The sequence below is a fragment of the Exophiala aquamarina genome (assembly GCF_000709125.1).
Source record: "Exophiala aquamarina CBS 119918 chromosome Unknown aczIA-supercont1.15, whole genome shotgun sequence".
Lineage (NCBI taxonomy): Eukaryota > Fungi > Ascomycota > Eurotiomycetes > Chaetothyriales > Herpotrichiellaceae > Exophiala > Exophiala aquamarina.
In genome coordinates, this window is record NW_013550573.1 from 601,865 (window position 1) to 624,563 (window position 22,699).

At 48.5% G+C, this 22,699-nt stretch overlaps 9 protein-coding genes across 9 annotated transcripts; 4 read left to right on the top strand and 5 right to left on the bottom strand.

Annotated features, from left to right (window-relative positions):
• Positions 1-1,189: 1,189 nt before the first annotated feature.
• On the top strand, positions 1,190-2,041 carry A1O9_10995 (uncharacterized protein; the record flags this gene model as incomplete). The annotated part of the gene is made up of 1 exon (XM_013400223.1): positions 1,190-2,041. The coding sequence occupies one exon, from the start codon at positions 1,190-1,192 to the stop codon at positions 2,039-2,041; it is 852 nt and encodes a 283-aa protein (XP_013255677.1).
• Positions 2,042-4,214: 2,173 nt separating this feature from the next.
• A1O9_10996 (transcription initiation factor TFIID/TFIIF subunit) lies at positions 4,215-5,265 on the bottom strand (the record flags this gene model as incomplete). The annotated part of the gene is made up of 5 exons (XM_013400224.1): positions 4,215-4,315; positions 4,376-4,810; positions 4,863-5,020; positions 5,158-5,198; positions 5,257-5,265. The coding sequence occupies 5 exons, from the start codon at positions 5,263-5,265 to the stop codon at positions 4,215-4,217; spliced, it is 744 nt and encodes a 247-aa protein (XP_013255678.1).
• Positions 5,266-5,965: 700 nt separating this feature from the next.
• Positions 5,966-6,903, bottom strand: A1O9_10997 (uncharacterized protein; the record flags this gene model as incomplete). The annotated part of the gene is made up of 4 exons (XM_013400225.1): positions 5,966-6,036; positions 6,093-6,221; positions 6,279-6,540; positions 6,601-6,903. 4 exons carry the CDS (start codon positions 6,901-6,903, stop codon positions 5,966-5,968), a joined length of 765 nt encoding a protein of 254 aa, XP_013255679.1.
• Positions 6,904-7,702: 799 nt separating this feature from the next.
• A1O9_10998 (uncharacterized protein) lies at positions 7,703-8,565 on the bottom strand. Its single transcript, XM_013400226.1, has 2 exons — positions 8,073-8,565; positions 7,703-8,023 (listed from the first exon to the last, which is right to left on the bottom strand). The coding sequence occupies exons 1-2, from the start codon at positions 8,232-8,234 to the stop codon at positions 7,817-7,819; spliced, it is 369 nt and encodes a 122-aa protein (XP_013255680.1). The 5' UTR covers positions 8,235-8,565; the 3' UTR covers positions 7,703-7,816.
• A 1,071-nt stretch (positions 8,566-9,636) lies between these two features.
• On the top strand, positions 9,637-9,988 carry A1O9_10999 (cyclohexanone monooxygenase; the record flags this gene model as incomplete). Its single annotated transcript, XM_013400227.1, has 2 exons — positions 9,637-9,671; positions 9,808-9,988. The coding sequence occupies 2 exons, from the start codon at positions 9,637-9,639 to the stop codon at positions 9,986-9,988; spliced, it is 216 nt and encodes a 71-aa protein (XP_013255681.1).
• A 2,892-nt stretch (positions 9,989-12,880) lies between these two features.
• Positions 12,881-13,288, top strand: A1O9_11000 (uncharacterized protein; the record flags this gene model as incomplete). The annotated part of the gene is made up of 1 exon (XM_013400228.1): positions 12,881-13,288. A coding segment is annotated over one exon (369 nt), but the record flags the coding sequence as incomplete, so codon positions are not given.
• Positions 13,289-15,486: 2,198 nt separating this feature from the next.
• On the top strand, positions 15,487-16,550 carry A1O9_11001 (uncharacterized protein; the record flags this gene model as incomplete). The annotated part of the gene is made up of 2 exons (XM_013400229.1): positions 15,487-15,573; positions 15,636-16,550. The coding sequence occupies 2 exons, from the start codon at positions 15,487-15,489 to the stop codon at positions 16,548-16,550; spliced, it is 1,002 nt and encodes a 333-aa protein (XP_013255683.1).
• Positions 16,551-17,335: 785 nt separating this feature from the next.
• On the bottom strand, positions 17,336-18,739 carry A1O9_11002 (uncharacterized protein). The gene is made up of 3 exons (XM_013400230.1): positions 18,207-18,739; positions 17,493-18,152; positions 17,336-17,457 (listed from the first exon to the last, which is right to left on the bottom strand). Exons 1-2 carry the CDS (start codon positions 18,545-18,547, stop codon positions 17,978-17,980), a joined length of 516 nt encoding a protein of 171 aa, XP_013255684.1. The 5' UTR covers positions 18,548-18,739; the 3' UTR covers positions 17,336-17,457; positions 17,493-17,977.
• Positions 18,740-20,115: 1,376 nt separating this feature from the next.
• Positions 20,116-21,223, bottom strand: A1O9_11003 (uncharacterized protein; the record flags this gene model as incomplete). The annotated part of the gene is made up of 2 exons (XM_013400231.1): positions 20,116-21,046; positions 21,114-21,223. The coding sequence occupies 2 exons, from the start codon at positions 21,221-21,223 to the stop codon at positions 20,116-20,118; spliced, it is 1,041 nt and encodes a 346-aa protein (XP_013255685.1).
• Between the last annotated feature and the right edge of the window lie 1,476 nt (positions 21,224-22,699).

Genomic DNA, 22,699 nt, shown 5'->3' on the forward strand with positions numbered 1-22,699 from the left:
AGTCTTGGGGGCGTCCCAATATTGGGGCTGTGCGGACGCCCGAAAGGCAGCCACGAATGTGCTCGGACATTATGATTATGACAGAGCACTCCATTCGAGGTCTTGCGGTGGAATCAGTGACAATGTGCCGGAAATTTAGCAGTGCAGCTTGAGTCGAGAACGAATCTGATAGGTTCGATTTACACTTTGCCATGGCTTTGGAGCATCCATGGACTCGCCCATGGGACGGTGAGATTGGATCCGCGTGGGTGCCGTATGAGGGCCAGCCAAGTCTGAGGTAGACTTTACCACTCGTATCGGAAGCCGTAGGGCGAGAAAAGCAAATGTGCTTCAAACGCCATCAAGCATGCAATGCCGACTCGGGGACGGTGCCGAGCCCTTGGGGGCTACGGATAAACCTTAGTTGCCGGTCACTCTGCCTTCTAGGGCCATGGAACTTCACCTAACAGGTTATGATAGCACCAAAACTCCGGGATCGACGCCTAGACTGCATCCCTACCTCCCCCCCAGAGCGTCCCCCAGCGCCCCACCAAGAAGAAGTAGTCAGATCGCGTAAGCGATTGGCACCTCCCACCAGTGTTTTTTCCCCCGAAGGCGCCTGATACTGATACGCGCTCATGCAGGTGTCGTTGCCATCTCTATCTACCTCATGCTTCGCCTTTTGATTTAAACTACTCGGTACTCCGCCTCGCTGGTGTACTCCGTGACTTCGTGCTGGTAGTCTCTTTCTTGACCGCCATGTGCCAGGGCACGTTTTAATTAGGTTCACGGAATTGACAAAAGCAAGCCATCTCGTCAGTAGCCTTTGGGTCTTCCTTTGAATCCTCTCTGGCTCGAGATCCACCGTTGGTGCGGCATCTGCCCTGGACTGTGTTTCAAGCTATACCACCCTCGGTTTCCCCTGCGACAGACGTGTCAACCGCACATCACCAAACGTCAGTCGAATCACGGCCCTCAGCTGATCTTTTGCCTCTGCCGGTGAACTAGAGACAGTGATGCCCTTGTCACCAGGCTGGCTTCGAGTTTGACACTACCCAATCCACGACCTACTCTTTTGTCACAGATTCACTAGTGAGAAGTGACACTTGCCTGTCCACCCAAACTACCCGAGCGTCGTCTTTGACTCCATCGCCCACCGCCAGAGAGAGTACCGCACTACTTGACGCCCTATCTATCCAGCGGTCATATCATGGCCGACCTCGCTCGTGAAGAAGCTGACCGTTTCTTCTCTTCCCACGACCACCATATTTCTCATCCTGAAGATCGTGACGACCGTTCAAGACATTCTTCTGAAGATCCAACTGAGCCTGCCTTTGAACCTCAACACTCCGATCCTGGTACGGACGACGAAGATAACATGGCTACCATCACTGCTACCAGAACCACCTATCACCTTCCAACCCAAACCCACTTTGCAAACACCGGCCCAAAAGGTGTCATTGCAGATGCTCAATCCTTTGCCCGAGCGAAGCAGACAACCTTTCGACAGCGGATTGCAAGCTTCGCCAGTAATCTTACCTCCAGCAAGGCAGGACAAGTGGGTACTAGCAAGGCAAATAAGAGGAAGACCCTTTCTGGCTCCTCCGCCTCATCTGATAGCGATAGTCTCGCCCTATCAGACGATGAAGCAGACTCGGACTTCATGAAGGCGTGGAGGGCAAATCGTCTACAAGAGCTAGCCTCCCAATCACAGTCTCAACAGAACCCGCTTCGGAAACAATGGCCCAGTCAGCGTAGCTGGGGTACATTTCTCGAAGTAGATGCCAATGGCTATTTGGACGCGATAGAGAAAGTTCCGGACGATACTGTGGTCGTCGTCATGATCCACGATCGTACTTCTGCTGCTAGTGATCAAGTCGAAGAAGAGCTTGGTGTACTGGCATGCAAGTACAACACCACCCGCTTTATACGGTTACATCATGAGGTCGCAGAGATGGAATCGGTCGATATTCCAGCTGTTCTAGCCTACAAGGCTGGCGATGTCATTGCCACAATCTCCGGTGCCAAAGCTGAGGGATTAGAAGGTGTTCTCCTACAGTAAGTGATTGCATTCTCCAAAGCCATTCCATACTAACTTTCGACCTAGAAACCGGGTGCTCAAATGAAGCAAATGGTTCATACAAGATCGATCTATGTACTATGGCCGAACTGGATTCTCTGACGATTTTGAATTCGACCAGCAAGTCCCATCCTTTGTATTAATATACATATCTCCGGAGCGACCTGCATTCAGGCTATTTCCCTGAAATGCCAGCTTCTTGATCGCGCATCTCGTTGGGCGTACCCCGTGACTCGGAACTTCAAGTCTGGTTAAGACATTCATTTTAACGAGTCCGGTGAATCGACTCCCAGCAGGGGATCGAGCTTTAATGCAGTTCGAGATACATTTGCTATGCGCAAAGGCATTTGTCACCACACCGTCGATTATTGACACGGCTCGACTTATGCTCTCGAGCTATAATTTGGGTTTAATGGATGCGGGATGTGTGGGCGATGACTTACTCTGATCATTTAGCCTTCCATCAAGGGGTTGTAGCATGTTGCACTTGGATCTGGATTATGTCTCGCGTATGGTGGTGGAGAGAATGTTCATAAGCACGCGTGATGGAGTGCAATGCAATTTAGATGGTGAAGAGCAGTTTCGAGGAAGAGGCAACTTTGGAGTTGAGAAGCAATGCCTCTCGCGCAACGTGACTGAAGGCAAGCTTGGTATGGCACAGCAATGCCTACCAAGGTACCTAGCTAGGTATATTTGTACACACAAAACTTTCGTGGCGATTGATCAGCAGTGTTCTGGACAGACATCAAGCTACTAGATCGCGGAAAGAGGAAGGTCAACCTCTGCTCAATCAAGACATCCCAGCACGCTTCTTTCTAAGGATCATATTCTTCTCCTCCCCATTCATTCTGAGCTATCTAGCCCCTTGCTGTGGTAGGCGGATGAAGAGCCCAACACCATGTACCCCTAGAAATCGTTCAAACTGACGCGTACTAGTTCCTGACCTAGTGCGTACATTCTGGTGCCGAGAAACATCCAGCTCCGGTAGATCAACACGCACTCTCCCCTCCCCTCCCCTCCATGAGGATGATTTATTGGCTTTCACAGCGCGTAGTGTCACGGCCACGGCCACGATATGATATGAACCCGTCACGAGAATTACATGCCATGAATGAACCCGCCAAAACAACTTGGACCTTTCGAAGGAAGGCAAAGACGTGATTTCATCAGGCGATTCTTTCGGTGCCCGATTCATCGATCCGGGAGACACAGGGGTGCCGCTTGTCTGGACGTGGCGTGTGACCGTGTCGCGTCTCGTCACAGTATGCGGGAAGACGCTCAACCGGGATTGCTACGAGGTTGTCGGCGCTGTTAACATGGGCAATTGTGTCAACATGGGCAATTGAGACATTCTTTTGGTGCCCTTGTTCCAAGGCCATGCATGGGCGAAATTGGGACACGACGTATCAGTAGCAATAGAAAGAAATACTGAGGTGAGAGAAGCCATGCCGGAGCAGAGCACACTATGGCATTACGGATTTCTTCGCGCTATCTTTGATTCTGTAACATCATAGAATAGAGGTCGAGTCATCAGTCAAAACCTATGGCACAGACTGGTTTCCTCACTTGGGGTTGTAGAGTAGGGTATCTTGCTTTCTTGATGGCACATCTGGCTTGAGCAAAGTGGTACCTCGGAGTTTGCCCACTGTATGCGACAGCCATTCTGCTCTCAATCCATCAAAGACATGGTCTCCTGTTGTCGCGAAATGTGTGCTCTGCATAGCTGTTCCATCTTGTGGCTGATTTCCCCTCCATAACACCCGTAGCTAGCCGGAGGACGCGAAGAGAACAAATTTCGCTAATAAATGGAATCTCGCCTCCATGGTATCTGTCTGTAGAACTCCTGTCCCACTTATCCGATGCTGCCGGGCCCTGGTGACAACGAACTTAGTGAAAACCGCAAAGACGTCTGAAGTGCAGATGTAAGTTGGAAAGCATTCGAGAGAGAGCCTGATCTTGGTCAACACGAATGCAGGCTGTGCGTGTGAAGAGGTCACAAAGTCAAAGATATTGACGCTTCAGTGGCATGATGGGAATAGTGGTACAAAAATCGTGCTCCATCTTCATTAGCGGGAAGAATGTCGGGTAGACAGAATCGGGAGAAGCACCAGTCAAGACGATGACAAATTGTGGTCTCTTGACTCTCCATTGCGGATCATGCTGAAGCGGAAATGGCGTTCTTCTCGGCAGTGAAATCCCAGAGCATCTTGATAAGATTTTCTGGAAGAGTGTAGAGATCAACGTGGAATTCACCTTCTGTGAAGATGATCGTGGTCAGTCAGAGGAGCAGGGAAGCGTTGAGGACCGTCTACTCACGCTCAACATCGTTACGCATCCAGGACTCTTCACTCTTGTTGTCGTGAACCATCTGAACAACTTGCAGGAGGTCATCCTCGCCGAGCTTCTGCAGCCCTTCTGCCAACTTGTCCATGTCAATAGCTTTGCCGTCACTACCTTTCTTCTTCTTTTGAGTGCCACCAGTACCGACCTCACTAGCCCTCTTCTTGGTACTCACGTCAGCACCGTTGGTTGCAGCTTCACCTGGAATGGGACCTGAGTTACGCAGGGCCTCAAGAAGAGAACCTTTGGGATTCTTGAAGTTGATGATTTGCTTTGTCTCATATCTTGCGGTCTGAAAGTTGAGATCGTGGACGATGGTATGGATTTTGCCGGACAAGTCCTTCAATTCCAGTGACAACTCAAATTCACCCCAACCATCCTCTGCCACACGGAATGGGGGTTTCTTTAAGACTGGAGGGGCTTGTTAAATGGTTTTTTTGGGACGCAAGTGCGCGCAACTTACTCTGCTTTGCCTTGGGACCGAAAGACTCATGGAGATTGTATGTGACGGAATCAAAGACGTCTGCGTCGATCTCTTGCTTTGTATCTGCATGTAGAAGAACGATTTTCATAGACCAGTGACGAAGGGGGAAGCCTTCAACTCCACTGTCCGCACCAGGACTGCAGATTTAACGTAAGTGGCTGTCCGAATTAGGTAAAGATGTCGCGCAGAGAGGAATTTAAAGGAAATCAAACAAGAACAGCCGATCTAAGCCGAAAATACGCGAAGGGAACAGAACGACGGAAGAACGACGTACATGACCTTTTGCTCGGTAATGATTTTGATGGAACGCTTGACCTGTAGTGGTTGTTAAGACAGAAATTGTGTAGAGCTGGTGGGCAAAAAGGGCACTTACGTCCGGCATGTTGGGCGAATGGTGTGGCCGAGTCAGACTAACACAGATGAACGGTGGAGGATGGAGAGGGCTGTTGAGATCGGTTCAGTCGCACGTTGCGACAGGTGGTGGAGGTGGGGAGAAGTGAGTAAAAGTAAGGAACGTGAAAGTGAGTCCTGACACTCGCGATTGCGCGCCTCCCTAGAGGGGAAAAAGCCAGATGATATTGGTAAAGCAACTAAAGAGTTCTGAGCGAGTTTTGTATTGCTCTTGCAGGACTGTGTGAGGCGAGGATGGAAAGTCGCAGATGCGCGACGCAGTTGCCAGTGACAGGCTTGGGTTCCGCGCCTGAGTCTTCGACTGCGGGGGACCGGGAGGGCAACTTTGCCGAACTCGAACAGTGCAGCCTTGGCATTGATCTATATAGAGCCCAATCAGGCCTAGCGTCAGGAACACTCAAAACCACTCAAGGGATTGATTCAGGGTCAGCCAGTTTGAAGTGATAATTGAGATCTGCAAGTCAATAAGTCGATCTCTATCTAATTTGGGGGTATGGGCTTGACTGTCAGACGCTCTCTGACCAATGCATCTCCTGGTTCTGAATCGCTGTCCATCATCATCTGCTCATCTGCTCATCGACTCATCTGCCAATTGAAACATCAGTGCGGACTCGTCAAAAATGATTTCCATGCACGTGGCCTGCTTGCATTGTGTTCTTTATGCTCTCGCTTTATGCTTTGCTAAATAATGCTTCGTTCTCCTGTTGTGCCTTGATGAAAGCCTCTTTAAAGAGGTTGGCATCTAGTCTTCGTCAGTATGCATTTTCCGCCCCAAGATCAGGCCAGAGAGCAACTTACTCTCACTGTTTCCGAAACGGATAGCTAGCGTTTGGGCCTCTGGTTCACCCTCGCTAACATCTGCTGCAACATTCCATACCCAGCTGCGATCGCTGCCCACATTCGGGGAGAGCTTCATATCCGGAGTGACTGTGAAATAAGGTCAGCACACAGATACAACATAAATGCACCCAATCAAAAACGTACCGTAGTGATTGGCACAGACTTTAAGAGTCTTGTCACGTCTCATGACCAATCTCGTCTTGCCATTTTCCTTGTGCTTGAGCAGTCGAACATCACCAGTACCTCTTTCCTTCCATTCTCTTGAGTCACGGTCGAACTTGAATAGCTTAGCGCGCATCTTGAAGACTTGCTCCTCAGCCTCCTCGTTGGTCTTGGTGTCGACCTTTTCGGTCAGGCGGACAACAGGCACGAACTCAACATCGGCTTCCTCCTCCTCGGCCTTGTCCTGGAATCACCAATCTCGTCAGTGGCGCCCACGCACAAAGGTTTATTAGGCATTCCTTACATCGTCGTCATCTTTCTTAGCCTTGCTGCTGCCACTAGGCTCATCCTTTGCATCATCATCATCATCCTCAACCTTTTTCTCCTTCTTTGCGCCACCTCCGAACATGGAGAAGACGGAGTCCTTAACGCCGGTAGCGGCTGCGGTAGCGGTCTCAGTAATAGAAGCAGAGTCGTTGGGAGCTTCTGAAGAGGGATTTCCCAAAGGGTTCTGGACTAGATTTGTTTCATGTTGAGCAGGTCTAAGGTCCCCAGAGGCGGTTTGGTCAGCGGAGGGCGTTGGCTTGGTTTCGGTGGCGTCCGACATTGTTGTAGGGTGCCGCAGAGAAGGGAGGGAGAGAGGAAGGAAGAAGAGCGCTAGTGTAGACGAAAGGTCAAAAAAGATAAGCTGAGTGCACTGCGATCTCAGGAATGGCAGTGTGTACCGGGAATGGGAATGAATGGAATAAAGTGAAGACTTCAAGGTTGTTGTTTGTTGGCACACCCCACACTAAATGTTACAACCACAAAAGTCTGGCGGCGGCACGTAATTAAGCAGTTCTAGGCTCGCAGTAACTGGCACAGAGACAGGCAGCCCCTAAAGGATGGGCGAGGAGTCCCCTGGGTGTCCCTCATAGAGTCATAGCAGTCACAGGGGTTGGATCGACCGCCCGAAAGCCCCTAAGCCTAATGTGCCTATTCCACTGCCACTGCCAAGGCCAAAGTCACGTTTCATTCTGCCAAGACGGCTAGCTCCCTTGGAGCAGCATCGCCGAATCCACACCCCGTGACAAACCTTCTATCGCCTATGTACTCCGTACTCTATCTTCATTTATGTACTATAGATACGCACATGCTTTACTTATCCTGCGAAGCCACGATGCTCAGCAGATACCTCTGCCCCCATGAGAGGAAATTACACAAGGCGCTTCTATTGGTGGAACAGTCCTACTGTCCTTAGGTAAACCAACGATTCAACAAGGGAAAGTCAGGTCCGGCTAGGGAAGGCGTGCGTGGTTTACGCGCTTTTCATTGTTATTCCGCCAGCTTATGCTATTCGGATAAGTGCACCCCATTGACATATATTCGCCTCCGTTGACCTGCCGTATCAACTCTGCCACCTCGCCACCAATGGCCGCATACCACTTCGGATCTACATTATTCAGGCTCAAATACGGGCTGCAACCCGAGCCAACCGGTCCTTTCCTGTTCTCCATAGTCCAGCCCATGCCTAATTGCGCTCAGAGGAGCTTGAAGAAGTATTCGATCTCAAGGTCTTCGTAGCGCCGCTGCTCGATGACTTGCTGGTAGGGCATACTGGAGCCAGGCCAAACTGCGTTGACTTGGCCGGTCTCGTTGTTCCTGTACCAACTGTTGCAGTTGTCTTTCCAGACAGTGTGATTGATCCATTCTTGGGCGTGCTCATGAAAGCGGTTCAGTCTGCGGGTCTCATCAGCTGGCCATAACCGTGGAGAGATTTGTACAAGTCAAGCTCACGATGTCTTGCCGCGGCGTCCAGCTATGGATGTTTTCGTTCTGCATCTTCTTGATAAGTTGCAGTGCGTAGTCCGACACTCTGTGCAGCGACCCAATCACAGATCCGTTCTCCACCGGCCATGTCGGTCCACTGAAGATCATAAAGTTGGGAAATTGAAGCATGGCCAGGCCAAGATATGACTCGGGCCAAATCTTCCACTTATCTTTCGAATCAACTCCGCCCTTCCCAACAGTAGAAAACTGATGTCGCTAGGAGACATCAAATACTCCAGTGGCACACCACAATCGTGTCCACCTTGCGCTCAATACCGTCTCCCCCCACAACGCCGTCCTCCGTGCAGCTCTCGACTGGCGTGAAGTGCACATCTTCCTTCTGCTCCTGGATGGCTACCATATATAAATCCCCTGGTGTTCCTCGCCGGCAGCCTAATCCGAACTTCGGGGTGAAGCCGTCCAAGAGCCTCTTATCCTTGATAAACTCGGCCTTTCGGGAATATCAAATTTTGATTATTCACTGGCACAACCTACCGACAGTCCGCGGGTTTGGTGTCTGGGATTCACCACCATATTCTCGTGAACATCCTCACCAGGATACCTCGTTTCCAACCACGTTCCTATCACCTTGCTAGCGCATGAAGCCACGAAGATGAGTGAATACAATACGCACCGCCCCATGTCTTCGTTCTTTTCGAATGTGACGTGCTCGACGTCACTGGTATGTTTCTGGATCTGGTATGCCATCGATATGCCTGTGACCACACCATCAATTGTCAGAACGCGCAGCTTGCGATTTTGAGGATCCGTCTAGCTGACGTTCTGATCGATGTTGTACCCTGAGGATCCCGTCTTCGAGTAGTCAGCCTGCTCGCCGGCAGAGAGAATGTTGCTATCAGACACCATAGCATGAGTGGACAAACTTGATTCGGGTGTGGGTGCAAACAACTGACAAGTTGGAGCAGAAATCAATCAAACTGGTTTCACACAAAGGTCGCACTACGCTGTCATCACGCGTCTAATCGAACGAGGAAACCAAACACTGATGGTTGGATTTTATGTATTGCCCAGATCTCGGAGACGCCGCTGTATACATGATGGAAAGACGTTTGGAGTCTCATTGTATGCTGTTGGTTTGCGGAAACTCCGAAATTGCCCATCAAACCTGGGAGGGTGAGTCTCATGGAGCTTCCAAACCACATCTATTCTATCCAACTAGCCATACTAAACCATTGAATTCCACTGCCGGAGATACTTAGATGCTAGCATGTACCGGAGACATCCCGGATTTCACCGTCTCGGCTTTTACAGGCAGGCGCTCCCACTAGAGTCAGACATATAGTGTTCCTTATTAGAACATCAGTACTGACGCGGTTGAGGTTCAAAGGAAATCATTACTCTCACAACCTTGGTCGCTAGGTTCAATGTTGCCGACATTGTTGCTCAAAGTCACGGGATCAGAGGGGATTGCGAGGGAGGGAAACCTGACTACGATGCAATACTATTAGGTGCTGGGTTTGCCGGACTCCGAATTATAGTTGAGCTACGAAAACTTGGTCTCTCCTTCAGAATGCTTGAGGCAGGAGATGGTGTCGGTGGGACGTGGTAAGTATTCCAGTTTCCAGTGGAGAGACGCTTCAACACTGCTAGTTATATGCTCAAAGGTACTGGAATTGATAGTAAGCTAATACAAGAAACCTCGCGATAATCAACATATATTCATATTACCCTCTTTGTTCAGCCCAGGTGCACGCACTGACAGTAAGAGCTGGATCTACATACTCAACCTTTCCAAGGAGCTGAACGATGACTGGACGTGGAAAGAACGATCTCCTACCCAGCCCGAGATGCTCGAGCATCTCAATCATGTCGCAGACCGATTTCATATATGCGCGAAGATATCCAATTTAAGACACGGGTGAAGTCCGCAACCTGGGACAGGAATACGAGCCTTTGGAACATCAACACTAAGCCGGGCGTTGATTACACCAGCAGATACTTTATCAGTGCAACTGGTGTTCTGTCCGTGGGCCGAGATCTCCCTTTTCCTGGCGTGGAAGTTTCCGAAGGCGAATCATATCTAACTTATGTTTAGCCCGACGACAAAGTCGATTTCACTGGAAAACGAGTCGGCATCATCGGAACGAGAGCCACTTCTATGCAGGTTATATCAATAGTTGCTCACTCAGCGGCATCTATCACAGTCTTCCAGAGAACTCCAAATTATGTGCTTCCAGGACGGAATCATCCTCCGGCTACTGATCAGCAGAATGAGATCAAAAGGAATTACGATGCTATTTGGGAGTCCGCAAGAAGTGAAATGTTTGGTATGGTATTTACCGATTCAAAGCTAACCATAAAGGACACGAAGGACGAAACTGCGATCTAACGAGTTCTGGAAAATGGAGCGGAAACCGGCGGGTCTCGTTTCATATTCGATAGGTTCGCCGACTTAACAAACAGCGAAGAAGCAAACCACATCGCTCCTGAATTCGTCCGAAATAGGAATCGTGCAATTGTCAAGGATGAGAAGAAGGCCGAACTATTGTATCCTAACCACCTATAATGGCCAAGAGGCCACCCCTGGGTCATCACTATTTCGAAACGTATGTATAACCTCGTTGGAAACTCCATTGAAATCGTTGCTGACAGCTCATCCTATGGAATTAGATTTAATAAGACCTCCTTCTTAGTTTTTCAATCCTCAGTCGTGGAAAACGTGTGCTCCTGGGCCCTAGCGCTTTGGTCTACGGCGTGAGATAGGTTGATGACTGCTCGATACCCGCTAACCACTCATCTGCATTAGACCTCACGTCATTCTGATTGATGTCAAAACAACCCGATCAAGGAAATTTTCCCGTCGTACTTGATAGCAACGCGGACTGGATCGGCCAGTGTATAGGATACATGCAAAAGAAGAGTTATAAGATCCTAGAGCCTAAAGGGGGAGCAATGGGTAAATGAGGTAAATTGCTCAGTAATGTGTTTGAGATGACCATCTTGCCAGCAACTGCGAAGAAACCTGGCTCATGGTATATTGGGGCAAACATACCAGGCAAACCCGTCAATCCCTTGTTCTGGTTCGGTGGAGTGCCTTCCTATCTCCAGATCTGTAATGCAGAATTAAAAGCTGGGGTTTCGTCGCTACAGATGTCTTGATGTAGAAATTGAAGCATCAGTAGCCGGCACAGGACAGTCCGAACTTCGGATTCCGCGGTATTTTTTTCGATATATCATGTATAGTCGTTCATGCCACATAATACGATACCATAACATAAAAATTACAGTGGCATAACCCGTGGAAGAGACGAGGTACTTCTTAGCTCTGATATACTGTATGATAGAGGCCTATTAGCGAGGACCTTGTCGTCGTTAAATTAAGTTTTAGGTTCAACTCGATAAAGAGGCTAGGAACACCTGAGAATGCCTAAGTTAGGCAACTCGATTCTAGGGCAATGGGTGCAGGGGCGATTATTGTAGCCAGTGGCGGAAACCCGTTTTCTAGGCCTAGGGATGCACTCTTTAAGGAGCGTTCGAGTACACCGGAATACAATATCTAATCATGGTAGAGCTGTGATAAGAGTCAAAACATTACTCAAGTCAATAACCTAAATAGAGAAATGACCAATTTGTTCGACGAACGACATTACAGTGCAATTTCGGTCAATCGAGTTGTCCCACCAGCTGCGAGGCTGAATCCCATGGCTCTACACCTACTCGTATTCTGCTTTTAAGCGTCGTCGCTCCACTCAACAATCCTGCTATATTTCAATACTAGGAGGCTACAGCAATCTAACGTAATCACTTCGCCCGCCTTCCACCCAAAAATCTGCACATCCACCACGGCAGTGCCATGCAGTTTATGCTCGATGAAGATGATGTTCCCATTAACAGCCCACCTTATGGGTCCAGCGGAATATCGACCGGGTACCATCTCGCTGAGGTTCTAAATCTATTCCAGAAGGTTGTCTTTCCCCTAGCCTTTAACCCCGCCGTGGCACTCCCAGTACAAGTCTTCAAATATAAGTTCTTCGATTGTTTAATATCGACGTCGTTGTAAGCCTACAAGAACCGATTCACGAATCCCAGGATCTGCTCGGCCTCCTTACTGTTTGTTGACCTTGCTCTCAGGCTAATCTTGGATAGATACTATTTAATATTACTCAATATGAAATAATGACCAGAGACTACCGGAAGAGATGTTTGAACTTATGTCCTGCCCGGATCTCGCGGGCGGAAGCTGTGTTATGCATTGTGTCAAGCACGTGAGGATAGTTATACGCAGTTAATTCTTAAAATTCCGACTCCACGTTGTCTGCATGGAGTTGATCTACATCCATGGACTTTTTAAACCCCGGACTAAAATACTAACTTCTCTTTACTCATTCGGCAACTTCGGAAGTTGAAATCATACCTAAGACAGGGCACCGGAAACTCTGTAGAGCTGTCTCCGGGTTCCCAAATCATCGTCTCGAATTTTGTTGCTAGCTGCTTCACTAAGTACCAAGCATCTAACTTTACTGAGCAACCCGACTATAAATGTTGGGAGGCACCCGTGTATAATCCTCTCGTCAAGACCATCACAATGCAACATCGCTGCACAGATCGCCATCCCTTTTAGTGCTAGGAAAAGAATCAGTGCGTACGCTGTTGAAATCTTCAGATCGAAGGGCTTCAAAGTAAAGTATGCAAGACAAAGGGTAAGCCAAATGTGGTCATTTACGGTCGTGGGTATAACGGTGTCTATAACCTTGTGTCTATATATTAATGGGGAGAAGCGTTTGGTTGGCACCCTACGACTCCAGAGGAAAAGCTTTTCCATCTCCATCCAAGACTTCTCAAACGATCTGGCCATTAATACCACTTCGGCTTATGCGGCTGCACATAAAGCAATAATTAGCTTCCAGGCACTCCCCCGCTCTATTCCGAAGACTTTTATCTATACGGGCAACATTCTGAACGAAGGACCAGTGTCAGGATTTCTGACCCTGGGTACGGGAAAGATAGCTCCGGCGCATATGGTTGAACTCGGTGATCAGCTCTATCGAGACCAGAATACCCGGTTCTTCTTTGTTGATGAAAGGAATGCGGACGGAACACCCATGCTCACGGGCGCAAGGATGCAGGAACATGCAGACATCCTTCTATCACTAGCCGATAGGACCGCCGCCCAGCTACCATAGCAGATCACATTTGTGGCTGGGAAGGGTTACGTGGAGTTCCCACACAAAGCCCTCTTGCCTAAAGACAAATCTATATATACATTATCGGGACCCGTAGCACCTGCGCACTAATGGCAAATAGCAGTAGCTAGTCCGGTAGGGGGGACTGAATAGTGCCATTAACTAGACTCGCGCATACAAGAATATCGATCAGGTAAAAGGGATTTGCCGTCCTCTTTGCACGAAAATAAGCGTAGGTTATACTTATGCCTAACAAGGAAAGCCTGCCCCCGGCCATTCTATATATAAGACATTCAAGGTGCTGATAGAGGCTGGCAAGCAGCCAGTGGATACCCGGCAAGAGCGAGTTTATTAAAGCACGGACAGGTATCAGCCACCCCGTCCGATCGTGCCCCTATCTAGTTAGCGGGGCTACTGTTGGCAGACTTAACTACGCTGCTTTTGGCAAGCACTCGGGCATGTATGAGATCTCTATCTCTTTCAATCCTATGGACTCTGTTCTTGTTTATATACAAATTTATGAGGCATTTGATCTCCGTGAGCCCTTGTTTCCATGCTTTCAAATCACTCATTAATTTTCAAGCATTGCAAATGCTGATACAATGGCAATTTTATGACAGGAATCAACGGAGTTACTCACAGAGTTAGTAACCATATTTGTTAGCGCCTCACGTATTGCATGAGTTAGTACGCGCTAGATCATTGGCGCCAACAGCTACCATAATCTATCACTATAGCGCGCTAGCGTTGCTCGCCAAACCATGTCATTTGCTGAATTGATGCTTAGTGGGGTACACCTCCACTCCTTCAAATGTACGAGCAGTGTATCCGAGACGTGGCAGAAATTGAAGCACTGTGTACTCGCGGATTTCCCACAACTTGAAATAGTTCTAGGCTATAAGCGACAAGGGCGAAAGCGACCCATTTCGAAGGCAAGTAAACCGTTGCTCCTGTTAAACCTGCAGTACCAAGTAACATACTAGATTTCGTAGATCATAGTCCTTAATTAGAGCAAAAGTAACCGTACTAGCGCCATTTACTAATTGTGATCTTCTCGCGCTTAGGAAACTACGGAACTGGATATTATACTTTCATCCAGAACTTATAGGCTTACCTTGCCGTCTCTGATGTAATCTCGTAGCACCTATTCAGGGACAGGAGCGTCGGTCGAATTCAAAATCATGCAGACATAACAATACAACCCAACATGATGTACAAAAGCTTCCTTCCCTTCCTTCCCAAAGGTTACCATCAATATGTCCCAGTTCCCAGTGGCCCTGCGGAAGAGGACCAGGTGTGTTTAACCAGTATGCCGTTGCAACTTATACCACGCTACACCTCTCGTTTAGGTCTGCCGGCTTCTTTCCCGTCCGAAGTGTTTCCGCCTGCTCTATAGAAAGCACACCATCCTTTATAGATGCCGCAACATGACTATAGAGTTGAAAGCCAACTTAGAATCTTGCCCCCATGGTCAAGACTGTCGTGTTACGAGCATCGAGTGGAAACCCCAACTTGGCAATCCCGAGGAGGAGGTCCATCAATGCTTAGGATGTCTTCGGATCGTAGAGGATGAATGGGAAGCGTCCCATCAATGCTCCGCGCGAGACTTCATATATATATATATCTCCCCGTTCGACCCAAACGCCTGTTCTATGAATTGGTGGCAATGGTCGATTTGTCCTTGTTGCTCAAGCGAATACTCGTCGCTTTGAGAAGAGCCAAGACATGGTTGCGAGCGGTGATGCAACTGATGAACTGTGTACAGGCTTAGCTCCTTCTTTTAGAAGATGGCACAACGGACTGTTATACACTGTAATTGCTCTGCTTTGGATACACGTGAGAACAACGGGTTTGAATCCCACCGCCGGAGGGACATGTACCCGCGCCGGAAACTCCACGGACTTTCTTGTCTCCACTTTTATCGGCAAGTCCGGTGTTTCATTCAACAAATTGCCATTAGTATTTGTCTGAATGATGTTTCCACACATGTCAGTATGAGCCTTGTGATTAGCAATAAACATTAGTGCTATAGCAATTGTCTTATCAGGTATCACGAGAGTGGATCACTTCACCAGCAGCACGAGTATGATTTACACAATAAATATCCTGCGAGGCTGTGACCACATTCAGTTTCCAGAAAATATCATACCAGCATTAATAAATGGTAATTGCTAGCAGTCTAACCTGCTGACGCAAAAATACCTTGATTGCCACGAGCGATAACGCAATCCAACCCAATGGCACGAAGAATTGTCGGCTTATTAGGTGCGTCTGGAGAGACAGGCTCTTCAATTCTGAAGGGTCTTACTGCAGATGCAAATTTTGTAAGGCATCTTATCTATCTGTATCATCAACCACCCTTGCTACATGGTTAATTCTCTGGTAGGATATTGTTGCCTTTGCCCGTCCAGAGTCCTTGTCCAAGCCGGCCAATGTCGCTCTTAGGGATAAGGGGATACAATTGCGTGCTCTGGACTTGGAGGGTCCTAAGGCTGCTATGGTGATGGCACTCAAAGACATTGCTATTTTGATATCTGCCATCGGACCACGAGATCAGCTGGCGCAGCTTCCACTTGCTACCGCAGCTAAGACGGCTGGCGTAAAACGCTTCATCCCATGTGGCTACTCGACAGTGATGCCTGTTGGTGTAAATCAATCAAGGGATCAGAAGGAGGAGGTTTACAATCTTGTCAAGCGCCTACATCTTCCCTACACCATCATCGACGTTGGATTGTGGTATCAGATCTCGCTACCAGAGCTTCCGTCCGGAAAAATCGACTACGCCCTTGGTATCCCCGTCCGAAGCATACCTGGCGATGGCAACACACTAACAGCTCTGACGGATCTCAGAGATGTCGGTAAATATATTGCACACGTAATCAAAGACGAGCGGACTCTGAACCAAATGGTTTTCGTTTACAATGAGTTGTGGACTGTGAATCAGATTTATGATTTGCTCGAGAAAGTGTCTGGAGAAAAGGTTCCTCGAAAATATTCTTATGCTAAAGATTACGAGCAGCAAATTGTGGAGGCGGACGCAAGGCTGGAACAAACCCCGACAGATTTTGTGGCTAGGGCCGAGAAGCTCGGTGCCCAGTATAGCCTGTCTTGGGGGATACGTGGAGAGAACACGCCCGAATTTGCCAGGTATCTAGGTTACCTGGACGGAAAGAAACTGTATCCAGATGTTGACTTTACCTCATACGAAAGCTATGTTCAAGAGGTTGTCAGTGGCAAGGCGCAGGGTGTCTACGACGAGCTGAAGCACCTATTGAAGAAAGCTACCAAGGGAAACAGCTGAGGAATTATAGGAGCCATCGGTTGTAAACTAGCACCTGAGATGTGTAAATTCTTACAAAGCCCATGGATAGTCATTTCTACAAGATTAATTTCTCGTGAACCGTGTTTTATAATTTATAAACTGAGGCATCGCTCTCACACTTGTGGGGGGGTGGGGGGGGTGCTTTAGTATTCTCTCCTCCAATTGTGTGATTGAATTTAATCAGCCTTGCTACCACGAAATGATTGATAGTGTTACAATTGATGTTTCTATTCTAGCGCCCTGTTCCTCGACTACCACGACTCTTTTCTCCATGCAGACTTCCCCAGAATCATCCAGTTCACCAGTAATTCGGTCCTAGGCACCCTTGTCAATCCATTCCTGGGTCCAAGTCGGAGAACAGACTATCCCAATATGGCATGTCGAGATTGGGATTCATGTCGACATAGTCATTCCAGATATCATCGAAGTCGGCAAGGTAGCCCTCCGTTTCAGTGGGCACGGCTGATCCTACAACCCGGTCATCGTTATCCGGGAGTTGCTTGGTATAGGTTTTGGGACTGAGGTTGATGCTAGGAGATGGATCAGTGTCGAAGTTGCTTGTTTTATTATTGTTGTTGATGGTGGGAGCGACATGACGCAGGCGGAACTGGAATTGATGTCACTTGAGTCATGTTCTGGGTGGAGGCTGCGGCGGCGTAGGACGGCAGTCGATCGCGAAGATTTGGTGTTTGATAAGATGCGTTAGTGGTGGTATTGAGCTGAATCCTTGCATTATTCTTAATGCCCACAATTCCAGGTGGACGAAGTTTGACTTTGTATTTCCTCAGCACATCCAGCAGCGAAGCGAGATATGCGGTGCCCAGGCCAGGTGCGCTTTGGTCTTGATAGAGGGTGCGGCAGGCTTCTATGACCTCGGCCTTTGTCACTCGGTCTCATCATCATCATTATCAATGTCGTCACTGCTGCTGTTGTCGCAGAGAGATTTCTTGTTGAAGCACAGATCCATGACTAGGACAATGGTGGCCATACACACGATAACCCGTATTGCCGCCGAGTTTGTAGCGGTCTTTGAGGATGGCTGGTAATGACGCCTCGTCTTTCCTCAAGCAGCGCACGCGCAGATTCCAGTGATATGGTGCGTGAGAAAGCGTACCGCACGTTCACAGATCCACGGATGAGGACAGGTTGGTGCAATTTGCAACGCCTGCCTGGTCTTTGCAAGCATCGACAGAAGTTGACGTTGTATTCGAACTTGTGGATACCGAGCTATGACTTGCTCGCTTTGCTGGATACTTTGCTTGTCATTCCGGAGGGAAACAGGCAGCTCTTGAAAGAAACCTTCAAATCGTTGATCCAAAGCGATCACTTGCTGATAGTCGATGGTTGAGATGTCACACATAGAGACGGGTATCAGGTTGACGACCTCGCAACATAACTCCGCGAGTTCAATGCGCTGTAAAAAAATTTGATATTGCTGTTGGTTCAGAAAGAGGACGGTTTATTGGAGGATAGGTATGGTTCAGGTCTTCATCATCGATGTTGGAAGGGACGTTGACTGCCATCTGTCGTGGCTGCACAGAATACGTACCTTCTTGCGCGCCTACAGGGAGCGAGAGAATCCTTGAGATCTTCGTTAGATTGATTGCAATGATATGGAAGCAACAGATAGATTACCAGTCCGTTGTAACGATGTGCCACCAAACTCTACGCTTAATTTCAGTATCTAGTGGACCTCGAGGCTTCGAGGATCCTTTAGTATCAACGTTGTGTAGCGAGAGATCTCGTACTCTAGAAACAATAACGATCAAGTACGAATGTAATCTGGCAGAAAACCCCTCGACATTTAAAAGGAAAAAGCCTAGAAGAATCGTCGCCTGGATATCCTCGAACATGTCACATGGCTTATTATGATGGTACTTCATGATGTCGAGAGCGCAGCCAGCCCAGTACGTCGATAACCGAATGCTATCGGATTGTGAAGAAGGGAGGGGGTTTTTCCAACCTTGGCGTGACATCAGAACAAATGCGCTGGCAAATATGCTCAAAAGTAAAACGAAAACACTGACATTGACAGGTTGACCCGCCGTCAAGTCAGTATAGCAAGTGTTCAAGTGCTCTTGCACGGTTGGGAAGTGCAGAATATGATGGAGATCTTCGCGATGTTCTCTATAGTAATCGAGAAGAAGTACAGCCTCTTCTTTGGAGGGCGGTGTACAAGATATCACGGGTTATGGACCAGGAACTCTCGTAGGGCTGGATCAGAATTCAGAAGAGTGATATGTTGAATGGTCGCAATTCTGACTTCGGTTTTGACTGCGTCTGTGGGAAGCCGTGGCTCCCATTGGAAGTCGCTACCTTCCAGACTTTGAACAGTCTCGGCGTATACTGAGGCTGGCGTCTCATGGCAATGGTTATCCGGGCTCTCGCCTAGAATATCTTGTACATGGGACGCAATTTGGGGTGCGGGAGCCCTCCGTGGGATAGTTGACGCTATTGGAGTAGCAATGAGAGCAGGTCGAGAGCACTTGCCATTGGCTTCTATCTTCAGGCATCCGTAGTTTCTCTTATTTGAGTGTACATATATATTCTTGTCCCCCTTCCCAACCAACTCGTGCCCAACCTGTCTGTTTTCACGGCCCTGTACACTATAGGTAGTCTCTGTGATCCGCTCCATATGGCAATCTCCTAGTAGACTTCGTTCAAGTCCGTACACCGCCTCAAGTCCTTGACTCAGCTCAGCGGATAGAGATTGTGAATGTGACTCCGTGCTATAGAGAAAGTGTAATCATGGCCCCTTTTCTGCTTAGTTCTAAATGTTAGGCCCCTGCTTGCCAATCCATTCGATTTTTGGTGCAGAAAGCTTATCAAAAGCCTTGCGTGTGTCAAGCCACTTCTCCAGACTCAAACCCGCCAAAACTGGTGGTCCATGCCTCCAGGGGCCAGTGGAACAAGTCTGAACAGTAGGATTCGTCCAACTCAGGGCTCGACCAGCTTTCCGGGTGTCTTTCAAGGTGTCGAGTGTTCTCGTGCTGGAGACTAGCATTAGGTGGCGGCCCTTGAGATGCCACTTTACATTTACTAGGTGGCAAGAGAATCGAGAACCTTTTCATCAACTCTCGCTCCTTAGGTCCGGATTCGCCCGGCTGTAGATGCAAGCCTTGCCGAATGGTTGCAAGAACGCCTAGAAGAAGTCTTCTGTCAGGCCTTATTTTCACAATGTTTTGGGGTGATTTTGGAAAGTCTCACGCAGTCCTCGTTGACCCAGCTGCCAATATCTCGAATAGTGCGTTAAAATCAGTTCGGAAACTTCGTGGCAGTGTGGAAAAGGGTCAGGTGGTTGGACTTGAAGGCTCCCTGGAATGATCACGCAGCAGGACATAATTGGGTTGCTCAATGGTATATATTCAGGGGGCCACACTTGTCCGATTTGCACCAGATATGCTCTGGTACGTGCCGCTGCCGACTCGTCACTCTGATCAGCCACGGAGTTGTCGTCCTCCCCAGGCTGAACGGACGTGAGCCTTCCAAGTATAGTTTCACACCTGCACTTGTCAGCTCATGGGAAGGTTGACATCGTGAAAACTTACGCGATGATCATCAAATGTGTGGAGATTATCCAATTGCCATCGACAGAGGTCTGATCGTCCAGATAAAGAGATCGAAGCTGGAAACTCGCAGGCAAGGCCAGTTTGAGGCAGCAAAGTGCGCTCTCCAATTCTAATTTTTTGACAGCTGAGATTCGGGGCTGCTTGCGACCAGCCACGGCAATACAAGACATGAGATAGTTGCTTACTAGATACCAAGCCCGAGGATTCCGGTTTGGTGACCCCTGAAGGCTTCGCCACAGGTTAAGTGGTTCGCCTTCGAGGAGAGATGATCTTATTGGAACTCCAGAGAACCATTGTTGGTCGGAAACCGGCAGAAGGACTTTCATCCCTCCTCTCTCGATCGCGTAGGGTTGACGAGAAAGAGTGGCCACAAAGGTGTCAAGGTCCCAGATACTCCACCAGAGTCTTCGAAGCTCTTCTCTGCGAAGCCAAGCATCTGAATAGCCAGCTTCTTCTCCTCCATACGTCCTGTCATCAAGCGATTGGTCTTCATCGACTTTATCTAGCCCAAGGTCGTACGCAAAGCGTACGCAAACACTAGTAAGTAATGATCCGGCTGTTAGCCTTCCCGAGACAACGTAATAGAACGCGAGTATAGTGCAACCCTTGACAAAATCTAGTGTGGGTTCTTCAATCGTTTTAATGATGTCGTCCTTGATAGCTGCTGCTTTGTTTGCAAAAACTTGACCTCGATCAAGTACTAGGGAGTTGTGGAAAATTGCGGCTTTCGAAAACCTTGCTGTAAGTGCAAAGATCCCTTCTATCATGAATGCAGCATCCTGGCTGCTCTCCCTCCTACTTACAAGTCTCCGAGTTTGTTCCTCAAGTTGGGTGAATCTATCATAGAAAAGTGGTCGATGCATAATGGGTAGTATTGGTTGAATTTTCGAGAAGAAAATATCGATCCTGTCAGGAGTCGTCAGACTCCTGGAATGGAAACCCCGTTGGAACGCAGCTTGTCAGGGATACCTACAATTCAAGTGCCACTTCGTCCGGAATATCCCAGCCGTTGAAAGTAGGTTCAGTTTCGGTATGAAGCACGTCGTTCCCAATTTTCGACACAGAAGGTACCAGATTGTTCATGGATAGCTGTGGTGCATCGTATGGGCTCATCATATTTTGCTCCTCCTGGTGAGTGAGCAGAGAGTTTGTGGCTGTATTTTCAAGGTGTTCTTGGAATCCGTTGACAGCTGAATCTTGGGTCCAGTTGGTGAGGCTGTTGATTTGAGTCTTAGAGGCTCGAGCTAGTTTTGTGAGAAGATGAAGCCTTGCGACAGGGTAAAGGTTCTAACTCACTGATAGAGGTGTTGATAGGCCCTTCAGATGGAGCGTTCGAATCTATAACTTGAATGAGAGAGGCAATAGTTTGATTAGTACGGTACACAACGCCTTGTGAGCTTGAAACTAACTGGCAGGGCCATAAATCTCAGAATTCAATAGCAATTTGTCTCGTTTCGAGGACTTGGTGGTAGGTCTTCCACGGCAATGTGTAGGTTTTTGTCTGATGGGAAACAAGCAAGGGGTATTCACTCTCTGGCATAAGCCACAGGAGGGGCGGTGCATATCACATTTCACTTTCTTCCTGAAGAATAATACTGTCAAAACTTTGTGCTTCGGTAGGCATGAGATCAAGGAGGCTTAGCACTACCTATTACATCCTTGACAAGCTCTGTTCACCGTTGAGAAGTTTGATGCGGGTAGTTCGGATGGAGCCCTCTTTCTGTGGACCATCGCTGGAGCACACTTGTGACTTTGGCAGATCCTTGGTTGACGAGGTAATATCCTTCACTGTGTGAGATGTGATCCAGAATGAAACATCAGCACATGGATCGAATGAACCATCCAAGATACAAAGTTTAAAGAATATTCGGTGGAGGAATAAAACCAAAGTACGACACATGTCCCAACGAGGAACCAGGTCTAGCTACCGGCCCCCATATCTCAATTCTGCGGGGTTATGACGACGCAAGTCACCCTTGCTTCGTGTTGAGCCCTTGGATAGTACGAGTATTCGGTCCCCAGAAGAAGTCGCTGACCAGGTCCCATCGGTGGGCGACTGCTTTTGAAGCTCAAGCGGGGGCTGGCCATTTTAGTACTGAGAAGCGAGAGATGATCATCCACTCAAACCTTCCGCTGATTCAAATAACCCTTCGTTTCATTGTTTGGTAGCATGACAGGGTCTCCCTCCGTGTCTGTCTGATACCGGGCTGCCGAATAGACTGGCCAGCGATGCCGGCAGCCGTAAGATAAACGAATGCCGAGTAGCCTACCCACCATTCCCGTGCCCTCTTTCTGCAGGCATTTCTTGCCCCAGCATTGCCGTACCCACTTTGTCAATCCTTGTCCCCGAGACCATTCCTTGATCCAGATAGACTCATATCACCGAGACACTCGAAAGGGGAGTCAATGTCAGGAATACTTATTCAAAGTATTCCCCAATTCCCGCCAAAGCGCTAAACTATCGCAATCGACCACATGTCCAAAGCTGAGCCTCCGCCATGATCACGATACTTTCAGCCAGTGCGGCTATCTCTGTCCTTAGTCTCATTGTGTACACCC